The following is a 23,033-nucleotide window of genomic DNA, read 5'->3' on the forward strand; positions in this document are numbered from 1 at the left end:
GTTTCCTTGTTTTTTTTTCAGTGAGGTGCCCTGCCAGTAAATATTGTAAAACAGTGGTTCCGTGTCTCAAGCTACACCTTACTAATGAGGCCCGACATGCCGAAACCAGTTTGTTCCTGTTAAAAGAGAGCGGTGGCTTTCAGTTTGGGTCGTAACTTGCGCTGTTCCTTTTGTGACAAAAGAGGTGCCACAAGGCTGAAGCCAATTTAGGATTGAATATGTTCCTTTTCAGAGATGACGTCGCCAGGGGCTGGTCGAGCTGAACTGCTTCTAATTTGGGCAGGGCCAAGGATAAGGTGCATGACTTTGGCCCTTGTTTGTTGTGGTATATTAAGCTAAAAATATGGACTGGAATGTGGCTGACTGCCTAAGAATAATTTAAGGTTTCCACTCATCACCTTTGTTTTTTTCCATTTCTCATAATATATATATTATGCACATGTACGTCACACTTACCCGCAACATTTTGACTTTTGAAAATCAGATATAATGTACGCTTGCGCACGTTTTGACTCGCTCCAAGCTTAAGTTTGGTTAATACCAAGAAATGCAGGGAGTATCATGTTTAAGTGGTTCCAGCAGAACAGCCTTAAGTGTAATTCGGACAAGTCTGAGGTGCTCTTTTTTGGTTGTCCCTCCGACCCCAGGTGGCAGTCTTGGTGGCCTGCGGCTATGTTCCCTTCCTCCGCTGCTTCGGACACGGCCAAGAATCTGGGAGTGAAGATTGGCAATAGTCTTACCTTGAAGCCCCAGATTATGGGCCTAGCTGGTAAATGCTTTGGCCTCCTCAAAATGTTAAGGAAATGTCTTCCTCTGCTCTCCCAGGATCATAGGAAAATCACTGTGCAGGCATTAATTGGTTCTCGCTTGGACTATGCCAACGTCCTTTATCTTGGACTCCCAGAGTATCCTCTTTCACGCCTACAAGTAGTCCAAAACTCGGCTGAGCGAGCCATCTTTGGCTTCCATCGGAGAACCAGTGCAAGCACCCTTTTGAGAACTCTTCACTGGCTCCCCATCCACAAGCGTATTGTCTTTAAGTCGTTCACATTGGCCTTCAAGGCTCTCCATGACTCAGGCGCCAAGTACATCAGAAAACGGCTGGCCTTCTACCATCCTTCGAGATCACTCAGGTCATCCTCGATGGCCTTGGCCACTGTCCCTAGAGTTAGGCGTGCCCATATTGGAGCTGCTCCTTTAGACGCCTGGCGCCTCAGTTGTGGAATACACTGCCGGTCTCTCTGAGAAAGATCGGCAATCTGTTGGCCTTTAGAAAGGAGCTCAAGTCCTGGCTTTTTGTTCAATAGTTGTGTGGCATCTCTAGCCTGCTCTCGGTCTGTATTTGGGTTTGAAGCGCCGGGACACTCCTCGGAGTAGCTGAGCGCTATATAAAACACGTTTTAACATAACATAACATAACAAGAATCCACCCTTGGAGTGCAGTGGCTCCTTCACACCCGGCATCCCTCGTATAGATATAATGGTTCCTGGTATGTCCACGGGTGGGGTGACTTCCCAACCTTCTGTCTTCCACATATATAGTGTATTGATGGGGCCTTTGTATCTTTGTTTTCATTACAATATAAACGTCTGTATATTTATATATGCTGATTTGTCTGCAGCTGTATATTTAGCATTTCTATTTAAAAATGTGCATCATAACTACTTTATAATCTGACCCAAGCATGTGAATCTATGAAAGTTCCAATACAGGTGTTCGGAAATAACTTACTTACCTGTAACTGTAGTTCTCCAGTATTGGAATCTTACATAGATTCACATTGACATGCCCTCTTCCCCTGAGACAGCTCACCTTTATCTCTTTTTTACTGGTTGTATCTCTTATACTTCTGCTATGAAAATATGAGTGAATGGTGCTTCTCACAGGTGTACTGTAGAGGGCAGGGCAACCTTATTGATTGAAACCTCACGTTGAATGTTTAAAAAATCGACTGTGATATGTTACAAAATGTAATGGCCTATGTCCTTTCTGGTACATTTTTAACATTGCATAGCTATTTTAGTGTACGTGGGACTCCTACCTCGGTGGCAGGAAATGATTCAAGCATGTGAGTCTATGAAAGATCCCAATACTGGAGAACTATAGTCACATGTAAGTAACTTGTTTTCTTTTCAAGCCCTGGGCACCTGTAGTGCACTCTGGTATGATCTTATAAGTAAATTAAATATGCCAATTGGGTATAAGCCAATGTTAACATGTTTTAGGGAAGGAGCATAAGCACTTTAGCACTGGTGAGTAGTGTTAACGTCGACAGAGTCCTAAGACCAACAAAAACAAATTCAGTAAAAGTAGGAGTAGTGACGGCGAAAAGGTTGGAGATGACCATGCAGAAAACGTCATTCACGGTTATACCTTATGCTGATTTTTTCTGTGCATTTTGTGAAGCAGATGTGGATTTTGATCACATATGTTTTGGGACGGCTGGCATAGGTTTTTCCATCAATTATTACTTTTAAATAAGCTGGGTAGAGCATAGTGTCAGGCACATTCATAACTTGTTTTTTTTTACTTAACACCAGTGAATTATTTATGGCACTCTTGTGCGGGCAATGTATAAGCTGGCAAGAGTGACACGGGAGATTCAGAATGGCATAGATCACTTTTTTCACTGACCAGTCTCAGAGCTACATTAAGGTACCAATAGTTTAACAAATGTGCAAATATTGGCGTGGATGGTGCCCCCAGTACACGTCTTGGCTCCAAGTCCCGGTGCTAGGAGCTGGTGCCCGCTCCTCAGAACAAGTCGATGAGAAGGAATTCCACAAGTGTGTCCATATTGCTGCATTCCTATGATTCTAATGTTATTGCACCTCAATCTTTCTTCAAAGTACACATTTTGTTTGCACTTTAAGTCTCTCTCGGACCTTCTCCTTTTTTCGCGCACAGGCATTTGACCCTCCTTGTACAAAACACAGCTGTCTGTTATTTCTAGCCTGTATACTTGTTTGTCCAATTAATGTGTCCTATTGTTCATATGCAATGTCAGGTTCTCCAACTAATAGTCAGCAGCACACAAATGCTGCCTTGTATTCTTAAGGTCAGCGGCTTGCGATGATGCAGGTTTGCCTATACCTTTAACCAAGGGTATGTTTGGTGTCTGATGGAAAGTGGTCCTGCAGATATATAATGAATACCTAAAGCAGTTGGAGGAGACATATTAAATAGCCCCCATCATTGAGCCTGGTACACTCTGCTTCCCAGTCTTCAGTATCTTTCATTGCCAGATCCTGTAACAAACCTCATAAAGGTGGCAAAGCTCTCTTGGGTCCTCCCTTATCTGTCTTGTGTACTTCTGCTGTTTCCAGTATAAGTGACCAAGCCTTCACCTTTCCTGCAGATCTCCTGGAATGTCTTTTGCTGAGTCTACTTGTTTTCTCAGTCCTCTGCAATTCATGTTGTGGTACAAGCAGTCTACATTGCATGGTCCCTGGTGTGAAAGAGACATCTAAGGTTACAAGATGCTCACTCTTCCTGAGAGCTGGTGTTTGCGAAGAGTGCCAGCTCATCTTCCCCAAAACCGGAATTTACTTGGCTTGAATGATTAGATGACATTTACGATTCCATTTTAATGGCTCATTTTCAGTTTGGCATTGCTTTGGACCATGTCGGCACAGCAGCCTGGGTTAAGACCGTGGGGCTGTCCTTTGGCAGGAATGGATTTACATGCTACATAGCACTCCTTTGTGCAGCCTAAAATAAGGTTTTGTATCATCCCTTTGAAGGTAGAGCCTATTTGGATCCTGTCCCAAATGGCACTTCTACATGTTTCATGTAAACTGTTGCTATGGCAAAGGTGCAAAGAATATTTTCTTCTAGCGCTTACCTTGTGCTCAGGGCCTAGTTGGATCTTTACAGCAGTTACTTTATTTACTTCTTTTGTTGAATAGCTGAATGGAAATGAGTCAATGGGAAATGCACCTGCTTTGTCTGGAGCCAAAGATACTAAGCAGACATTTGAGACACAGGGCCATATGCATCAAGGCGAATTGCGATCGCAAACGCTAAAATTCGCAAAGTTTGCGATTCCTTATTTTGCGAATGTATAAAGGACCCAAGTTGTGCGAATATGGCATAAGGAATCGCAAATTACCACCAACTACAGGTTGGTAGTAATTTGAGATTTCTTTTAAAAATGCACATTTTTGCATTTTTCAAAGTGGCATGTGGCGCACACACATGCCCTTAGGGCATGTATGTGCGCCACATATGCAACCATGCTCTTTTCAGGAGTGCAACAGGGTGTCCTTTTGACACCCTGGCACACTTGAAATTGCATTCTCAATTTGCGATTCTCTACTTGGGAATCGCAAATTGAGAATGTCTTCCCATTCATTCCTATGTGCCTTCAGGCCCATAGGAATGAATGGGGAGGTATTTCCTAATTGTGAATCACAATTTGCGTTTCACAATTAAGGAATATGTAGGATTCGCAAAATGTATTTCAACTCCTACATACAAAGCGTTTTGCGATTCTCAAATAGCAATTCTCAAAAATTCGCTATTTGAGAATCGCAAAACCTAACATTGATGCATATAGCCCACAGTCGTTTATGGTCTCTTGTACTCTTACTGCATTTCTTTATAGATTTAACGCTTCCCTGTAGTTGACTGTGATTCATGTTGGTGTCCGTTTCTTTGTTTCAGTATTCATTTTTTCTTCTTAAACATAACGTTTGATAAACGTATGTATAAAAGGATCTGAAAGAGCCCATTGGTTATAGATTCCTTACCTTAGAATTACCCCCAGGCTTTAGACTGGATCTGGAGAATTTTTATGTAGCAGTACCCCTGCGTGTCGGTAGGTGGCCTTGGTCGACTCTGCGTCAGTCAGGTGGGTTTTGCAGATTGTCCGAAGGTGCTACTCCCTCCCCTTCGAGACTACACCTCCCACCATGCCACCATCCTTCCATTGCATGTCGGAGGATCACTTGGCCCTTCTCCACCAAGAAGTTGCAGCTTCTTGGCCAAGGGAGCTATCGAAAGGGTCCCTGTGCCAGAAGTAGGCTGTGGTTGCTACTCACACTACTTTCTGGTACCCAAGAAGAACAAAGGCCTGCGTCCTATCTTAGACCTCAGGCCCTCAATCACTTCCTCCGGATAGAGAAGTTCAAGGGGCACACATTTGTTCAGTACTTTCTGCGCTCGACCCCAGACAAAGGATGGAAGCGTTAAACTTGCAGGATGCCTACTTCCATATCCCCGTTCAGCCTGCCCACAGGCCTTACCTTTGTTTCATGGTAGGCCACGAGCATTTTCAGTTTACTGTGCTCCCATTTGGCCTTACCAGCTCCCCTCGGGTGTTCATGAAAGTGATGGCGGTGGTCGCAGCTCATCTGCGCAGATCTGGGGGTCCAGTCTTCCTCTAGCTCGATGACTGCTTGTTGAAGGCGTGGTCGCCCCAAGCAGTTGTCTCCCACCTCAAGACTATAGCAGACCTAATACATCCACTGGGGTTCACTATCAACGTGCCAAAGTCACACCTTACTCCCTCTCAAAAGCTCCTTTTTATTGGAGCAATTCTGGATACACCGCAGTTTTGGGCGTATCCTCATGAGCAGCGTGCCTGGAATATTCGGGCTATGATAATGATGTTTCAACCTCTATCCCCGCTTTTGGTAATAATGACCCTGAGGCTGATGAGCCTCATGGCCTCCTGCATCCTGCTGGTTGATCATGCCAGGTGGCATATGCTGGCTCTGCAGTGGGCCCTGAAGTTCCAGTGGTCACAGCATCAGGAAAATCTTGCCGATGTGGTCCAGATCTTGGAGGGGACTGCACGTCAATTGCATTGGTGGCTCACGAACCAGGATTGGGTCAGTGGCAGGTCCCTCTCCCTTCCCAACCAGAGTTCACAGTAGTGACAGGTTAGTCACTCCTGGGAATGGGGTGGCAACCTGGGAGATGAGGAGATCAGGGGTCTCTGGTCTCCAGCGGAATCCAGTCTCTATATCAATCTTTCGGCGCTCCGGGCAATCCCTCTTACACTGAAGGCATTCCTTTCTCCTGTCAAAGGAAGAGTATTGCAGGTGGTTCAACACCTGGCAGGTTCCCTGAACGCCAGGGTGGAGAAACTCAGCCACCGGTGCATGATGGATCACAAATGAAGTATTCACTCTGAGGTGGTGCAAAGTCTCTTTTGACATGGGGAGAGCCTTGGTTAGATCTGTTTGCCACCAAAGAGAATGTGCAATGTCAGCAGTTTTGCGCGTTGCACGCCCACTCGACCAGGGCCACGGCAGCCTCTACTGCTTTGGGTTGTGGAGTTCCGCTGGTTGATATCTACCAGAAAGCAACGTAGGCATCCTTGCACACGTTCACTAAACATTACTGCCTGGATAGCCAAGTCTAGAGAGATGGCTTTTTGGGCCGTTCTGTTCTCCAGGGCTTTTCTGGTGTAAACTTAGTTCACAGACCCACCTCCGGGGTTGGCATTGCCGGGGTATCTGTTCTAACGTAAGGAAAAACGAATGGCCTTTTTCAGATGAACAAGTTGCTTACCTTTGGTAACGATGTCTCTGTAAGAAACATACGTTAGGTATAGATTCCTTACCGCCCCACCCATCCTCCCCGTTCTGCGAACTGACTTCTAGGGATAGATATTCCCTTCCAGGGCCCTAGTTTTGTGCACCAGTGGTCAGTGTCTTGCATGGCTCCGCGCCTTTGGCGTGGAAAGTCATAATAGAACTGACATCAGCGCGCAGGGGTTGCGTCTAAGTAGACACCACAACGTCATCCCGGCGATCACGACGACAGAGACGGAGTCAACCGACGCCACCTACTGACGTACAGAAAAATTCTCCAGATCCAGTCTGACGGCTGGAGGTAATTCTAAGGTAATGAAACTATAACTAATGAATGTCTTGTACATATACATTGTTAACGAAGGTAAGTAACTTGTTCCTCTTGTGTAGTAATTGATTTTGTGCTCCCAAACTCTGCTATTTACAAAACCACAGGCTTTCCAAACCCTAAAATTTTAAGTCACAGTAAATTAAAGGCACATCAGAAATGAACAAATGTCTTTACAAGTCGCATTGTACACTTTGCAACCCACCAGAAATTGTTGCGAAATTTGGTGTGAAATGGGTGTCGCCCAATTTGTAATGGAATGTGATTCAGTAATCATGTAAATTTTTTATTGCTGTCCCTGCCATTCAAGGGACAGGGGCTATAATCCAGAAATTAAATTGGCATTTTGGCGATTTGCATTCCTAGTCCAATCTTGACTCATTAATTATAATGTAGCTCGATTCTTTGAATCCTACGGAGAGTTCATTGTTGTGTGAGGACAGATCAGAACATGCACTTTATTTTGCAAAATAGACACTGCAAACATAGTGAATGCTTTTTTACCCAGAGCTTTCTAAGTCACACCGTTAGTTTGGGGGGATGGCGGGGGCAGGTTGACGTTTGACTTCTACTGCAAGTTTATGTCACCTTGACTTTTAAGGCTCTAGAGCCTACATTCAGGAGAGGTAGTTCAGAATCTACAATTGATTTTATTCTAGCTTCTTCTTCAATACAGACAGAGTTGACCATCTCAGCAATACATTTACCTGTCATAGCAATCACGCAATTTTATTGGCCCAGCTAAGCACCCCGTATAAATCAAAGAGACCTCAATCGTTAGTGAATAATATCACACTATCTAGAAACAATGGCTACCACATGAAGTGGGCTCAGGCAGTGAAAAAGAACTTGGTACCTGCCATATTATTACAAGTGAGGAGGGATATTTGAATTTGCTTGTCAGAGCATTGCCCCCCCTTCTAGTCTCTCAATTTAAAGCCTTATTAAAAAAATTAAAAACTGCAATTACTAGACAAAAAACAGTAAATGGTCCCCCATTTTCTCGCTGGTTTGTTTCAACTTGCTCACTAGCTAAAAGAGCACTTGATAACACACTAAAAATGCAACCTAGAGTGCCGGCACAAATCAGTGCACTCAGAAGGATTATAAGAAGGTGAGAAGTGCACGTGTCAAGGAATTAAGGGGAAAGGCCAGGGACGATTTGGAACAAGCCGCAAACTCATGCGACAGTAAGGAGTTTTGGAAGGTCATAATCGCCCCACATTTTAACAACACAAATGCCCCGTCTTTGGATACCCATGTAGAGGAAGCTGCTTGGATAGGATACTTTGAAAGTATTTTTTCATTGCAAACTCCTGATGAGCTTCCCCAAACTGATAAATTGCCTCTCTCCCAAGGATTCCTGTCATTCTCCTTGAATGAAGTGAAAAACGGATCGGAAGCGTGTGTTCAAGGAAAAGCCCTGGAACCAGATGAAGTTCCAATAGACCTCTTTCAGACCGATCTTGACCTATGGGTGCCTCTAATAACAAATGTTTTTAATTGCATAGCAATAGAGGGCCCGCCACCATCATGAAACAATTGCATCATAGTCCCAATATTAAAAAAGGGAGATATTACTTTGATAGGAAACATAAGTAACAATGTATATTTGTGAAGCACACAATCACACCCCTTGTGGCTTTGTGGTGTGGAATTACCGAGGTTTATTACCCAATTGAATGGTACGTACCTTTAGATGGATCAAAGACTGAGTATACTGGCAATGAGCATAAGGTTAGATACAGATGCTAGTGGTGAATGTATTAGTCTACCGAGCAACCAGGCCTGTAAAGCATCACTTTGAACCATACGTCAATGAAATTCGTTCTCTACCTCTTTTTCAAGTACCTGGATCCTTGTCTACATGGGTCCTTGTTCTGGCTTTGAGGCATAGATCACTACCGATTATTACTCCCTCCTGTCCTTACTATGACATTTATACAAACATCAAGGTGCACCTTTGCTGCACCGTGTGCTAGTCAATTGTTTACTATGCATGAAGTTTATGATGGGCGCGGGTTCTACTTGTGATGGGTGGTATCTTTCTCAAGTTCTGTCATGGATGCCTAACTACTTGAATGTGATGGATGACCTGTTGACGTCCACCCCTTTACTTTTGCAGTGCCGTGGATGCCAGGGGGTTGTTCACTCATTTCTTGAGAAAATCCTTCCACTGGCGTTTCTTTGTTTGTTTACCATGAAATGCAGCATGTACAGGGTGGTGATGTCATAATAAACAAAAGTGAAAGCCTACTATGTCATCAGGCACTGTCTGCTTTCACTTCGAACTGTGCTCAGGGGCATAGCTCTGCTCCTCCAAGTGGAAATCTGTGTGGGATCGGTGCTGCTGTTCCCTTTCCAGTGGTACCTCTCCCAAGTGGCTGCTTGTGGATTGGCCTGGGACCAGATGCCCCAATCAGGTATCCACCCCATTAGGAACAAGAGAGTTCATTTTGTGTGAGGAGTGACCACACAGACATTGGAAAGTACCCCACAGCAGGCACAACAATCTTTATGTGCATTTTTAGAGGGCAGATAGGGTGTGTTTACTCACAATCTGCCACATGGGCCTTTTGAGGAACAGGTGCAACTCCCCAGTTTCCCGTCCCCAGGTACATGGGGAGGGGAAAATTTAGGAAAATGCTTTGCTCTGAACTTCCCTGGATGTCTAGTTGTCAGATATATTGGAGTTTAGTAGGTTTCTGTATGTGGCGCGTAAACCTGGCCAAAATACTGCTGCCCACATCGCCAACATCGGTTGATTTTGATGGTGAAAATGTGATATGTCAATGTAGCATTTTAGGAAAAACTAGGAAAAGTAAACAACCATTTAGACATGTTTTGTTTTTTTACAACTCTTCTTGTTACAGAAAGATGCTATATAATGATCTCAACACAGCATCCCTTTGGTGATGTCATTTTTACTTATTTATTTATTTTTATTTGAAGAGTTTTCTATAGCACTGGCAAGATGTTGTAAACAGAAGATTAATCCAACAGACACCTTAAAGCTGCTTTGTAGAGATTTATTGCAGTACAGAATGAAACGTGCACCTCTTCATCTGGCCAAGCTCCAACTGACACATCTGCAATGTCAGGGAAGCCAGGATGCACAAAGAACACACAGCATATTCCAAATGTGACATAATACAATAGAGGTAAAGGATGGACTAAAACATGGAACAAGATAAAATGATATTTACAACACATCTCCCTCCCTTCATCAATAAATTAACAATAAAACATGAACATTAAAATAAAATAAAATAAGATAAAAAGAAGCTCAACAAATATAATCATCAAGATAAACAGGAGGACGACGAATGTGTGAGCTCCTGACAGAATCAATAGGTATGGAAGAAGAATCATTATTCTGAGCACCAAAGATTTCCCTTTGAGAACCCAGACTGTGAGAGGCATCAACATCACCTTCTTCCCTTCTACTCATATGGCGACCTTGAGACACACCATAATGTGTGGCAAGCATATAACCATTAGAGTCACAGACCTTTACAGAAGCTGTAAGATCTGACTTTGCTTTGCCACTTTTTTGGTACAAAGCCACCCTTCGGTAATTCCACTTTTCCCCATTCTCAAGAAGAACAAAACGAGGATAGGCACACTTGACAACAAAATGACCTCTAAACTTTGACAAACCTTTTTAAATCCGCCCAGGTTTCACATTTACAAGATCACCCTGTGCAATAGGCAAAGAGACTGTATCCAGAACAGTAGGTGTTGTCAAAAGATCATTTTTTTCTTTTAACCAAAAAGGCGTCAATTTTGTGCTGGGAGATCTACCTCGCATCAACTCAAATGGTGTTTTTTGACTTTGTTTGTGCGGAGTGGAACGATAGGCCCAAACCATTTCTTGTACTTTCTCATTTGAAAACGACCCAGAAGAACAAGTCATTTGTATTATGCCCTTAACCAGTCTGTTCACCCTCTCACAAATGCCGTTACTTTGTGGGTTATACAAACTGGTTTTATGATGTGATATACCACAATTATCCAAGAATAATTTCATTTTGCTACACAGCATTTGGGTTCCACTGTCCGTTATCAACACAGAAGGGAAACCCTCATCCATAAAAACTTTTTAAAGAAAATTAATAGTTGAATCTGTGGTTATTTCACCTACAAAAGACACTGTAAGCCACTTAGAGAAGTTGTCAATAACAACAATAGCAAAACGCTGGCCGAAAGGCAACTCAGACATTGGACCGATAAAGTCTAAACTAATGCTGTGCCAAGGCACCTTGGATGAGAATATTTCTCCACTACCTTGACTTCCTACGATTTTTTATCTCTTTTCACCTTCCTTGCAAAAACTACAATTTTCAACAAAAGAGACAGTATCTGAATCCACGGATGGCCACCAAAAATTTTCTTTGATTCTACGCTGGGTGAGGGTCTGACTTAAATGACCTTCGTGGGCTAGGCTAACACGTTTGACTCTTAAAGAATGAGGCGGAACAAAATGGTCACCTCTCATAATCCTAATGTCCCTAAGGTTTCAGAACACTTTTCATGATAAAGTCACACGTTTTTTGGAAGGTTCAAACTTTTTTAGTTAACCATTATTTGTGCACATATCAGCAAAAATATTTAGATACATGAAGTAATAAGAACGTGATGTCAACTTAGCAATCAAATTGTTTTTAGTAATAATGTTCAAAGGTTAAACAGTTCAATAAACAAAAAGTATAACATTTCCCAATGGATTTCGGGTCATGTGCGACCCTTCTTCAGGGGACTTTCAAACGTAGAAGCGAATCCAAAATTAGTATATCTGTATTGTCCAAATCAGTTCCGTAATCGGGCACTGTGAAGTTAATGAAAAGAAATATATTTCTGATGCTCAAAGTGACATGTACATTGAAATTTAGAATTAACACTAATTCCCAGAAAAAAACATATAAGAGATAAACAGAGTGTAAATGTGTGTAAAAGGTGATAGAAGAAAAAAGCCAACACCCTAATGAAATACTCAAAACCTCCGTGCATACCCAGTGTTAAAGTACAATGATTAAAAGTATGCTCTCTGTACCTGACTGATACTTGAAACCGTGTATACAGGTTTAAACAAGTCGTTTAAGGTGATCAGGTCTGTGACAAGTAAAGATATAGAAAAAATCTTAAGTAACGATGCTGGTGTTCGTAGTGTGAACACTATTGAAAGAGACGAGTTTATAATCTTACCACTACGCTGTTCGTGGTTGCATGGGACGAAATGTCCCCAAGTTCTGTTTCCTGTTGTGCGAAAAAGCCGTTTCCAATAAAAAAAGAATCACGAAATGTGTAAACTCCACATTTGAGTTCTGAGTGTTAAAATGTGTAAGTCAAACGCCATTAAGGCGCGAACGCCTACCTTACTGCTAACACGTACCAAGACCTCTGACCTCCCGATAGCTTCCGGTACAAACATCCGGTACGGGGCTACGTCCTTAAATAGTCGGACGTTCCAAAAAAAACCTATCTCTAGGTGACGGGTGCCGCTGAGGAAAAAATAACTGCGTGTGATATAAGAATCATGAGCAAAACGTGTGTGTGTATAGAAATGAAGCTCGAGTATAGAAAATAAAGAAAAAGGAAAAATAGTGGGATTTAGTGTCAATCCTGTACAAAAACTGTTGACAAATGGTACTTGCTAAACAAGTCTAGTACATATTTCTAAAATATCAATGTTATTGATATGAAAGACTTTAAGATGTTAATTTAATGAAACAAACCAGATACATTATGTACTGTACATAGGTAGTATAATGTTCATAGGAAGCATACCATCTCATACTGATCATTGAGCCCACCCGGAGTCAGTGTACCCAATTTTTTTATCCAAAATGTCTCTCTTCGAGCCAAAGCTACATTATGATCTATGCCCTTGTGTTTCTCTACCAATTCCAAAATAGTGAATCTAAGTTGTGGTATGGTGTGACTTGAATTAACATCTTAAAGTCTTTCATATCAAAGAAGGGTCGCACATGACCCGAAATGCATTGGGAAATGTTATACTTTTTGTTTATTGAACTGTTTAACCTTTGAACGTTATTACTAAAAACAATTTGATTGCTAAGTTGACATCACGTTCTTATTACTTCATGTATCTAAATATTTTTGCTGATATGTGCACAAATAATGGTTAACAAAAAAAGTTTGAACCTTCCAAAAAACGTGTGACTTTATCACTTTTTTGTATAATATTTGAGTAATTTTGATTAATCATGAAAAGTGTTCTGAAACCTTAGGGACATTAGGAGTGAGCTCCCGGTCAGACCTAGTTTATACTAAGCCTCTACATAGCAGTTTCATTCACAGTTGTGGGCTCAACTGACCACTGGGTAGCTCCCGATACAGATCAAAATCCTTATAAGATGTAACCTAAATCTGGGATCAAATAGGTGTGCAAGCTAGACTCTTACATTGCACCTCTCATAATCACCATATCCCTACAAATGGATAGTTCATCTATGATCTTTATGAAAGGCCTAACAGAATGTTCAACAGTACTCTCCCGTCTGGAACCCATTCTGATAAGTTCCATGACCTTTTGTAATACTAAGTCATTCTCCATAAAGTGACACCACTCTTCCTTAGTAAAAGAACCCTCTCCTAGTGAAATCACATCATTGAAGAACGCAACAGCACTTTCCTCCTGAGATTCCAATAAGACATTGTTACCATAAACATCAACAGCAGGGAGTCTGGACAGGCAATCAGCCTGGATGTTCTTCCATCCCTGAAGGAAATGTAGGTCAAACTGGAAATCTTGTAATCTAGAGGCCAGCCTCGCTAATCTAGGTGAACCCTTGCCTGCACCACCAGGAGCTAACACATTCACCAACGGCTTATGATCATAACGCAGAATGAACTTGGTACCCCACAAGTACGTCCTGAAATTAGTCGTTCCCCAGACAGCAGCAAGCGCCCTCTTTCTATTACAGAGTAATTTGACTCAGAAGAAGTCAAAGGTCTAGAGGCAAAAGCTATTGTCTTCTCTTCATTGCCATGTCTCTGAAGTAAAATAGCACCCAAACCAATGCTACTTGCATCTACCATAAGAATTGAAGTGCGCTTAATATCAAAAGGTGTCAGTACCTTTGCACTGCACAATTCACGTTTGATCAAATTGAAACAATTAGTATGATTCTGGTTCCACACAAACCGTACACCTTTTTTTCAGTAAGTCCCCTAAGGTAGCTGTCTTACTCGAAAAATCCTTCACAAATTTAGCATAGAATTCAATCAGCCCCATAAAGGATCTAAGCTGATCTTTGTCAACAGGGCAAGGTGCCAATTCAATTGCAGACAACAAATTTTTCTTTGGCCTAACAGCATCTGCAGCAAGTACATATCCTAAGTACTCTATTTCCTTAACTAAAAATGAGCATTTCTCTTTTCTTAGTGTGAGACCCACTACATCGATTCTTTTCAAAACATGATTAAGCACTTCATTATGTTCTGCCTGATTATCACCAAAAATAAGGATGTCATCCTGAAAGAACAATACCTTTGAGATACCTTTAAAAATTTCAGAAACCATCCTCTGAAATACACTAGCAGCTGATATGAGCCCAAAAGGTAGTCTTGTGAATTGGAATGTCCCCTCGCTGGTGATAAAAGCAGTAAGGTGTTTTTACTCTTCATGTAAGCGAATCTGATGATAAGCATGTTTAAGATCCAACTTGCTAAAGTATTTTGCACCATGTAGAGTAGTAACTAGCTCTCCAATGTTAGGCAAAGGGAATACGTCAGCAACCACATTTTTATTTAACAACCTAAGGTCCACACAGAATCTGATTTTTTAATCAGGTTTTTGGGTGGTTACCACTGGAGAAATCCATGTGGAAGCCTCCACAGGCTCGATTATACCCCCTTGAAGCATTTCTTCAATTACACTCTTTACCTCATCTCTAACAGAAATGGGTACTCTTCTGGCCTTGTGTTGTGTAGGAATTGCATTCTCTTTCAGCAAGATTTTATGAACATAACCTTTGAGTTCCCCTAGTTCCTCTCTAAAAACATTTTGGAACATATGTAAAATATCATCAGTGCTAACATCATCAATCACCATAACTTGTTCTTCAGCTCTGGGATTAACAATAATATGAAGATCATATTGGTGCACCTACCCCAAAATGGGTGGACCATCCACAGATACATATATTTTCCCAAATGTTGTCCTGTTCTTAAAAACAATGTCACACTCAAAATAACCAAGTATATTAATCCTCTCTCCCTGATAACCTGTTGGTGAAATATCACTGGATACAAGTGATCTATTACCCCAAACCCGAATCATCATTGACTTTGGAATGATAGTCCACTTAGATCCACAATCAACCATGAGACATACATTTTTATTATCAATGAGAAAGTTGGCTTTTGGTCTAATTTCTCTTCTTTCCTAACACGCATTAACATTGGAGTCTTCTAAAACTAATATCTTGTTCGTATCTCTTCTTAAGCTATCTTGATCACCAACCAAAGCGACTTTGTTCTTTGCATTAGTTTTACACATTTTCGCAAAATGCCCCATTTTGCCACACTTCAAACACTCCTTATTATTGGCGAAGCAAAATTTTGCATCTGAACTGTGTGAGAAACTGCCACACTTTGAACACATTTCGTTCTGCCCACTGCTTTTGAAAATTTTCTTTTGTAAAATATACCCTTTCTTCTTCACAATAGCTATAGCAGCAGACTCGTTATCACTAATGTCACTGACCCCAGAATTTTTCACAGATACTTCAGAGACTTTCTGTTCTAAACCACTTTTTTGTAATTCTTTCATACATTTTTCAGATTCTTCTACTGCCTTGGCTAGGTCAATTGCTATGATTTTTTGCAACCCAGAGTCTCTCTTGTATCCTACGATTGTTACACTGAACAATCAATTGGTCTCGAATTAACTCATCGGTCATTTGACCAAAATTGCACTTTACTGATAACTCACGTAAGCGAGCAACAAAGTCATCAATTGACTCTTCCTCCCTTTGTTTATTCTTATAAAACTTGTAACGATTCATTACTAAGTACTCCTCTTTGGCAAATCTTACTTCAAGCCTAGCTACTGCTTCTTTGAATTCATCTAATCCAGACTGACCACTAGATGGTAGAACTTGAGGTAAATATTTAAAGATTCTCAGCCCTTCTTTACCAAGAGTAGTCATAAGCAAAGCTTTTTTTTCTTTTAGGAGAGAATTCTTCACCATCTAACGCTTCTATGTAATTATAAAACATAGCTATCCAATCTTCCCACGAGATTGTAGGATTCCCAGGTTCACTTAGGACCTGCGGTGGCAAAGCTACATTTACTTGTTGAGACATCACTATAATATTGTATTAAAGTTAGCACCCTTATGTAAAGAATAGGATAATGGTATGAAATAATTCACTCTTGGCTGAAATGCACAAATAGTCACAGTAACAATAAACAAATGAACTGTATAGGGAGGAAACTAGGATCTGTGCGCTTTTAACACTATAATATTGTAATAAATCTAGTACTCTTCTGTAAAGAATAGAATAATGTTATGTTCTAATTCACTCTTGACTGAAATGTAGAATAGTCACAGTATATGTTGCTTGGTAATTGTTCACTTATGACCTAAACGTGAAAATAGTCACAGTATCATCAGAATAAAAACGCAATATCCACTGATGAAAATAGTCAGTTAGTAACAGAATAAACCGATGGTCATTTAAGCTGAAACGATGCCTCGATTTGCTGAAGTTAAAGCGCTTAAATCCTCGATAAATACTGTTTATTGTACACCATACAATTGCCTCTTTATCCTTTTAGGTATATCACAGCAAATGCCTTCTTTGATTTCTGTAGATATTTCTGGCTCCGTAATCTACTCTCGATCGGTTTCTTTTTCCAAATGAACCCAATTTTATTGGATTCAACAAAATGGCTGCTGCCGCACAACGTATGAGTGCGGGTTGACGAAGGACGTTTTCTTATGACGCTCTTGGTTGCTTGGCAACTAGAACCCACGCGGTGATAATCAAGTTGGGTAGACGACGCTCCATATACGCTCTTGGTTGCTAGGTAACTAGAACCAACGTAGTGACATTTAAAAACAAACAGTCACCGTTGAGACGTCACTGGTTGCTAGGCAACGCGCTATTAATTATACAAAGCGAAATCTTTTTATTCTTTAAATAGCGCTTACCCTAATGCTTGAAATTGCATCAACTTAACACCACGCCATCATAAGAATGTCTTGAATGTCCTGCACACGATTACTCCGTGTTGGGTTCAGGTACCGTTTCTGATCTGTAGAAAATTCCACTGCAGAATAAATTGCTCAGATGTTCTTTTCCCAAGTCGCCAAAATGTTGTAAACAGAAGATTAATCCAACAGACGCCTTAAAGCTGCTTTGTAGAGATTTATTGCAGTACAGAATGAAACGTGCATCTCTTCATCTGTCCAAGCTCCAACTGACACATCTGGAATGCCAGGGCAGCTAGGATGCACAAAGAACACACAGCATATTCCAAATGTGACATAACACAATAGAGGTAAAGGATGGACTAAAACATGCAACAAGATGAAATGATATTTACAACACAAGACCTGAAGGCGCTTTAATGACAATTGAATTTCAGACATTGTTAAAGGCAGTGTTGGGTAAACATAGGATACAGAGCAAAACATTCTTTGGAGTCTCATTGGATAGAGATAACAAGATATAGAATAGAGCCTTTATGAAGTCAGATCACAGCAATTCCTGGAGGAGGATAGACAGTGGACAGCTACTCAACGAGGAGGATTTAGGTGAAATTCTGGCAGCCACGGCCCGTGCAGGTGAGAAGCGGTGGGGACGGGTTGGGGGGTAAAACTAAATAAATAATTCATTTTCCCTTGTGGTCGTCTGTTGAAATATCCCCCACCCGGCCCCTACGCTCTTACCTGCACTGGCTGTGGCTTGATTCAGGTTATGAGATGTGCATCAGGTGCTGTGGTGCTGATTGGGGAAAAGGTCTTCTAGTTATCTGTTGAAGCTTATGAAGGAGTGATTCGTCCTGATATATACTGGAGGGAGTTCCAGAATTTGGGGGCAGTGCCCAAGAAAAAGCGTGTTAGGACTTTTTGTTTGTGTTTTTAGGCGGAATGAGAAGCATAGTGTTGGAGCTCCTTAAGTATTGTGTCTCTCTTGCCTTTGTGAGTATGGCAGCAAGGTAGGCTGGTTTCCCTGTTTGAAGGGCTTTGTGAGTGAGACAGTTTTGTAGTAGCAGCAGGCTTCAACCGGGAGCCACTTTAGGTTTTTAAGGGAGGAGGAGATGTGATTGTGGTGCTTGATTCCTCTAACCATCCATGCTGCTACAGTGAGTGTGGCTCTTAGTGGACCTAGGTGTGATTTCGCAGTGCCAGTGAGGGTCATGTTTCCGTAGTACAGTTGTGAAAGAACTTAAGCTTGCGTGGCGGTTGTTAGATCATCCTGGGGGAGGGAAAGTAGGATTTTTTTGTAGGAGTTTTTAAGTTGTAGGATGCATTCTTCGCTGTATTCTTCATTTGTCAGTTCATGCTCAGATTTGGTTCCAGGTAGATCTACAGGGATTTAAAAGAATCGCCTGGAGTCAGTTTGCAGTTTAGAACCTCAATGGTATTTATACATTCTTGGACTTGGGTGGTCTGTCTCTTGTATGTCAGGAGGAGGACTTCCGTCTTGTCATGGTTGAGTTTCAGGTGGTTCTGTGTTACCCAGTTTTGGAGTTTAGTGAGCGTAGTATTTAGTCTTCTTAAGTACTCTGGTGAGGAATTTTCTAGGTAGTGTTGGATGTTTTAGCATAGATGTGGTATGAGATGTTAGCTTGTTTGAGCATGGTGATGAGGGGTTTCATGTAAATATTTAAGAATGTAGATGAGAGCACTGAGCCTTGAGGGACACCCCTGGTTATGGGGTAGATCTCAGAAATTGTGTGCTTATTTTTATTTCTTTGAAGCGGTTATGTGGGTAGGAGGCGAACCATTTCAAAGTCAAACCTTCAGTTCTTATCTGGTTGTGGAGGGATTTTCCAAGCAGCTTGTAATCAACTTTGTCAAAAGCTGCTGACAATTTTAGAAGAATGAGTAGGCAGCATTTATCTGCATCTTGAGATTTATGTATGTCATCTACTACAGTCAGAATAGCTGTTTCCGTGCTGCCAACCTTCCTGAAACCTGATTGGAATGAGTAAAGAAGATTGTTGGAATCAATGTATTGGTTGAGTTGGGAGAGAATGCATTTTCAAGGATTTTTTGCGCCAAAAAGGGAGGGTTGGAGATGGGCCTGAAGTTGCTGGGGTCCTCAGGGTTAAATAAGGTTTTTTTTAGCACAGGGGTGACTTGACCTAGTTTGAGACAGTCAGCCATGACCCCATTGATCAGGGAAATGTTTATTATCTTAGTCCAGAGAGGGGTTAGGATGTGGTTGAGACATTCTGCTAGGGATGTGGGTAATTGGTCTGCAAAGTGAGAGGAGGACTTAGTTTTCACAATAATCTTTGAGATGCCCTCCTCTGTGAATGGGCTGAATGTCTTTCAGGTCTTGGGAGTTGTGGGGAATCCTAGGATTAGATTGCATTTTGCGGGTTCAGGGATGGGGTCTGATCTTTGGGAGTTTGGGAGCTTTATCCAGTATACAGTGGAAGAATTTATCTTTGTCCTTCACAATGTGTTTTTGTAGTTCCTGTGTTCCTCTCTGAGCTGTTGAAGATGGGTTAGGTAAGGATTGTTTCTCCAAAGCCTTTCTGAAGCGTGAAGTTGTCTTCCTTCAGAGTTGAGGTCTTTGGTCTAGGATAGTTGTCATTGTTGAGTTATAGAGCGTTGTAAGCTCAGTTGTTGAGAGGTTATCCTTAAAGGCGGGGGAGCCTTTAAAGATAACCTTAACCTCATCACTGTGGCGCAAATTCCGCCGCAGTGCTGAACATTTCTATCGCGGGCATGGTCATGACGGCTCCTGGCCGTCATCAGCACACGCCCACCGTGACTCATGACGGCCGGGAGCCGTCATCAGCATCGATGAGGTTAAAGACCTTTTAGATCAGCTAGAGGAATCTAAATTATGTTGCAAGACCATTGTATAGTTTTCTGAGTGTGAATTGGTATTTCCACTTGGTTGATTTTGAACAGAATGATGTGGTGATCTGATCAGTCAACTAGAAGGATGTTGTCGATATTTACTATTTAACTATGAGCTATGATTGTGTCGAGGGTAGCACCTCTGTTGTGAGTTTAGCCGTTGCAGTGTTGGGTAAGGTCTTTACTGAATAAGAGTTCATTTAAGGATTGGATGAGTGTATCTTTCTCATCATTCCAGAGTAGAGTAAATTCACCTAGGAACATGTTATAGTCACAGGTTAGTGAGCAGTGTGTTATCAATTCTGATAAGTGCTCGCTGAAGAAACGGTGTTACCTGAAGGGTGGTCGAAGAGGTGACATTTCATCATTTTGTTGTTATTCAACTTTATGTTCGTGGAGAGATATTCAAAAGTGGGGTAGGTCAAGGTGTCTGTTTCAACTATATGTATGTTGTTCTTGTAGATAACAGCTAAGCCACCAACAATGTGATCCTCCCTGTCCTTATTGATGGTGGAGAAGCCAGGAGGGACTAGTAGGTTGAGGATTGAACATGAAGAGTCTTTTAACCAGGTTTCCGCGATGAATGCAATGTCGATGTGGTGGTTCAGGATAGTTTTTGCCAGTTTAGTTGCATGCTTGGTTGCTGATCTGCAGGTGATGACCATGCAATTGATATTTCTGCTGCAGTTGAGTTTGTGATCAGGTGGGGCAAGGGGGATATTGATGTAATGTGTTGCTAGTCTAGCGATTCTTGGACAGTTAGTGTCTATCCTGAATTCAGGGATCACCTCGATCTTGTAGGTAGAGTTGTCCTGGGTTGGTGCCAGGTCATAGAATTCAGCTAAGACCATTGCTTCCTTAAGAGACATTGCCGCGCTAGATCTTTTCAGCCTGTGGGCTTGTTTGTTGAGAGGAGTAGTGAAGCAGCGCAACTGTTGGAACTTAGACATAAGTGGGGTCGTCTAAAGTTGGAGGAGGGGGGGAGTTGGGACAGCCCCGGGTAGGTTTTAAGGACCATCCAGATATTTGATAAATTGAGATCAGTTTTCTCTGGACCTTGGGAGGTGTGTTAGTAAATGTCAGCTAAGAGGTTTTAGGGTGTTGCTTCAGCAGTCTGTGTTTGAAGTTTTTGGTAGCATTGGCTGAGAGATTAGGGAGATAGACTATTGAAAAGGAGTTCAAACCATGGGGTTTCAGGTTGTTTGTCTGGCTACATGTTGTGGAAGCGTGCATGTTTGATAAGAGTTATTTGGAATTGCAAAAATTTAACGTGCAAAGGGATCTAAGTGTGGGAAATAGATCTATTGACTAAGAAATGGTCTTTGAGCGTTATACAATAGGACAATTGGAGTGAATCGAGTATTCAGGCTTATTAATAGTGGAGGGAAGCAGAGAATAAAACCAGCCAGACAAAGGAGGTCATCAGTGTATTATCACAGAGGACTAGATTTAGAAATGCCAGGGGGTCAGGTGGCTTGAACTCTCTTACAAAGTGCAAAGTTGTCACAAAGTGCAAAGTTGTGACAACTTTGCACTTTGTAATTTTAAATGTCTTCTATTTTAAATTCTTTGTGACAACTTTGCACTTTGTAATTTAAGTGCTTTCCATGTGTATTGGCACATTTTTATATATTTTTTTAATGTATGATACTGCACTTCTGTTATCAAATATTCAATTTAATGATTTGTAATAAATTGTCTACATTTTTTTAGAAAAAACACTGTCGTTTGAATTCAATGTTTTATTGTATGTTGAAAATTGTATATCTTTTAATTGTGTGGTTAGTTTATTGAGTTATGAGAGATGTATACAAGAGGTCCTTTCAAAGACTAAACACTGGGACTGTTTAAGTTCTTGTCTGCAGTAATTGGCATCTTATGAGCCTTTTAACTAATACTAGTGGCAAGAGATCTGGAATCCATTTGTTGAAGCTTTTGTGTCTCACATAGGTCAAGAAGTCAATTCAATGTACTTTAAGCTGGCCACTGATAAGTGCTAATACGTCTGGTGGAAGAGAAACCTAAACAACCAGAACAAGATCATCTGCAGTGAGCCAATTGTACTATTGTGCCCCAATTTTCCTTTGAGGTTTATGTATTTGTTGAATAGTTTTGAGTGGTGCAAGCCATAGCCTATTGGGAAAAAATTGCGCTGTACAAATAGGATTATACCGTATTTCATAAATACAGAAAGACGTATACTTTTAAGGTAGGGTATAAGGTGGGGACTTAGGGTTACATGAATTGTCACGTGGTAAGGACAATAAGAACATAAAGTGGAGACCAAGGTACAACACTAATGGCAGGACACTGCACCAAACTCAGAGCCATCGAGCAAATAATGGCTTAGGAAGAGATTCTTACATGAATATATTTTGCATGTTCTATTGTCTGAATTGTTTGATTATGGATTCTTTTACCCAATTTTCGTTACATTTCAGGCAACGGATGAAAGATTCGTCTATTTATTCTCTTTGCCTATCAATGTGGCAGATTCCACTACAGTTTGTTAAACTTCAAGTAACCCAAGAGGAATTCCTTTGTATGAAAGCATTAGTACTTCTCAATACAAGTAAGTGGTGCTTTTATTCCTTTTATTCATTTTGTTTTTGTTTTCTATCAGCAGCCTGTGTCATGTAGGTTAAATGAAGGGGTCTCTAAGGATTTTTGTCTCTAAACATTTTGTTTATAAGGGCTAGGTGAAGGGAGAACCTTTGACCGCAAAGTTTAGCTTAGAAAGAAAGTTGTCTTCGAAGACGAGCAAAGTTGTCCGACTTCCCCAAAGTGAACTTTCCCTGTCCTTGGCCAACAAAGCTGGAATGTTCTCCTGTTGATGGATGTCTCAACATTTGTGAGCCAGGTCACATGTGACCATGGATGTCCATTCATCAAAATGCTAGATGTAGCGGAATGGCACCACACACCCTTTGACTGTAATGACATCAGTTGAAGTGACTTCGTATGATTTTTGACTGAAAGTCTTCCCAGGAGTTGATGTCACATGACCTTAACACTGATGACGTCACAATAATTGTTATACCTGGATGATTAATATAACAATGCAACGCAGATAAATATTAGGATGC

At 41.3% G+C, this 23,033-nt stretch overlaps 1 protein-coding gene across 1 annotated transcript in view; it reads left to right on the forward strand.

Annotated features, from left to right (window-relative positions):
- PGR (progesterone receptor) overlaps positions 1 to 23,033 on the forward strand; it is a 760,964-nt gene that overhangs the window by 658,418 nt on the left and 79,513 nt on the right. Inside the window, exon 6 of the mRNA XM_086935286.1 lies at positions 22,389 to 22,519. Within this exon, the coding sequence (XP_086791412.1) occupies positions 22,389 to 22,519 (131 nt within the window). The remainder of the gene's footprint in view (positions 1 to 22,388; positions 22,520 to 23,033) is intronic.

This window comes from Lissotriton vulgaris, chromosome 8, assembly GCF_964263255.1.
Source record: "Lissotriton vulgaris chromosome 8, aLisVul1.2, whole genome shotgun sequence".
In the NCBI taxonomy this organism is placed as follows: Eukaryota; Metazoa; Chordata; class Amphibia; order Caudata; family Salamandridae; genus Lissotriton; species Lissotriton vulgaris.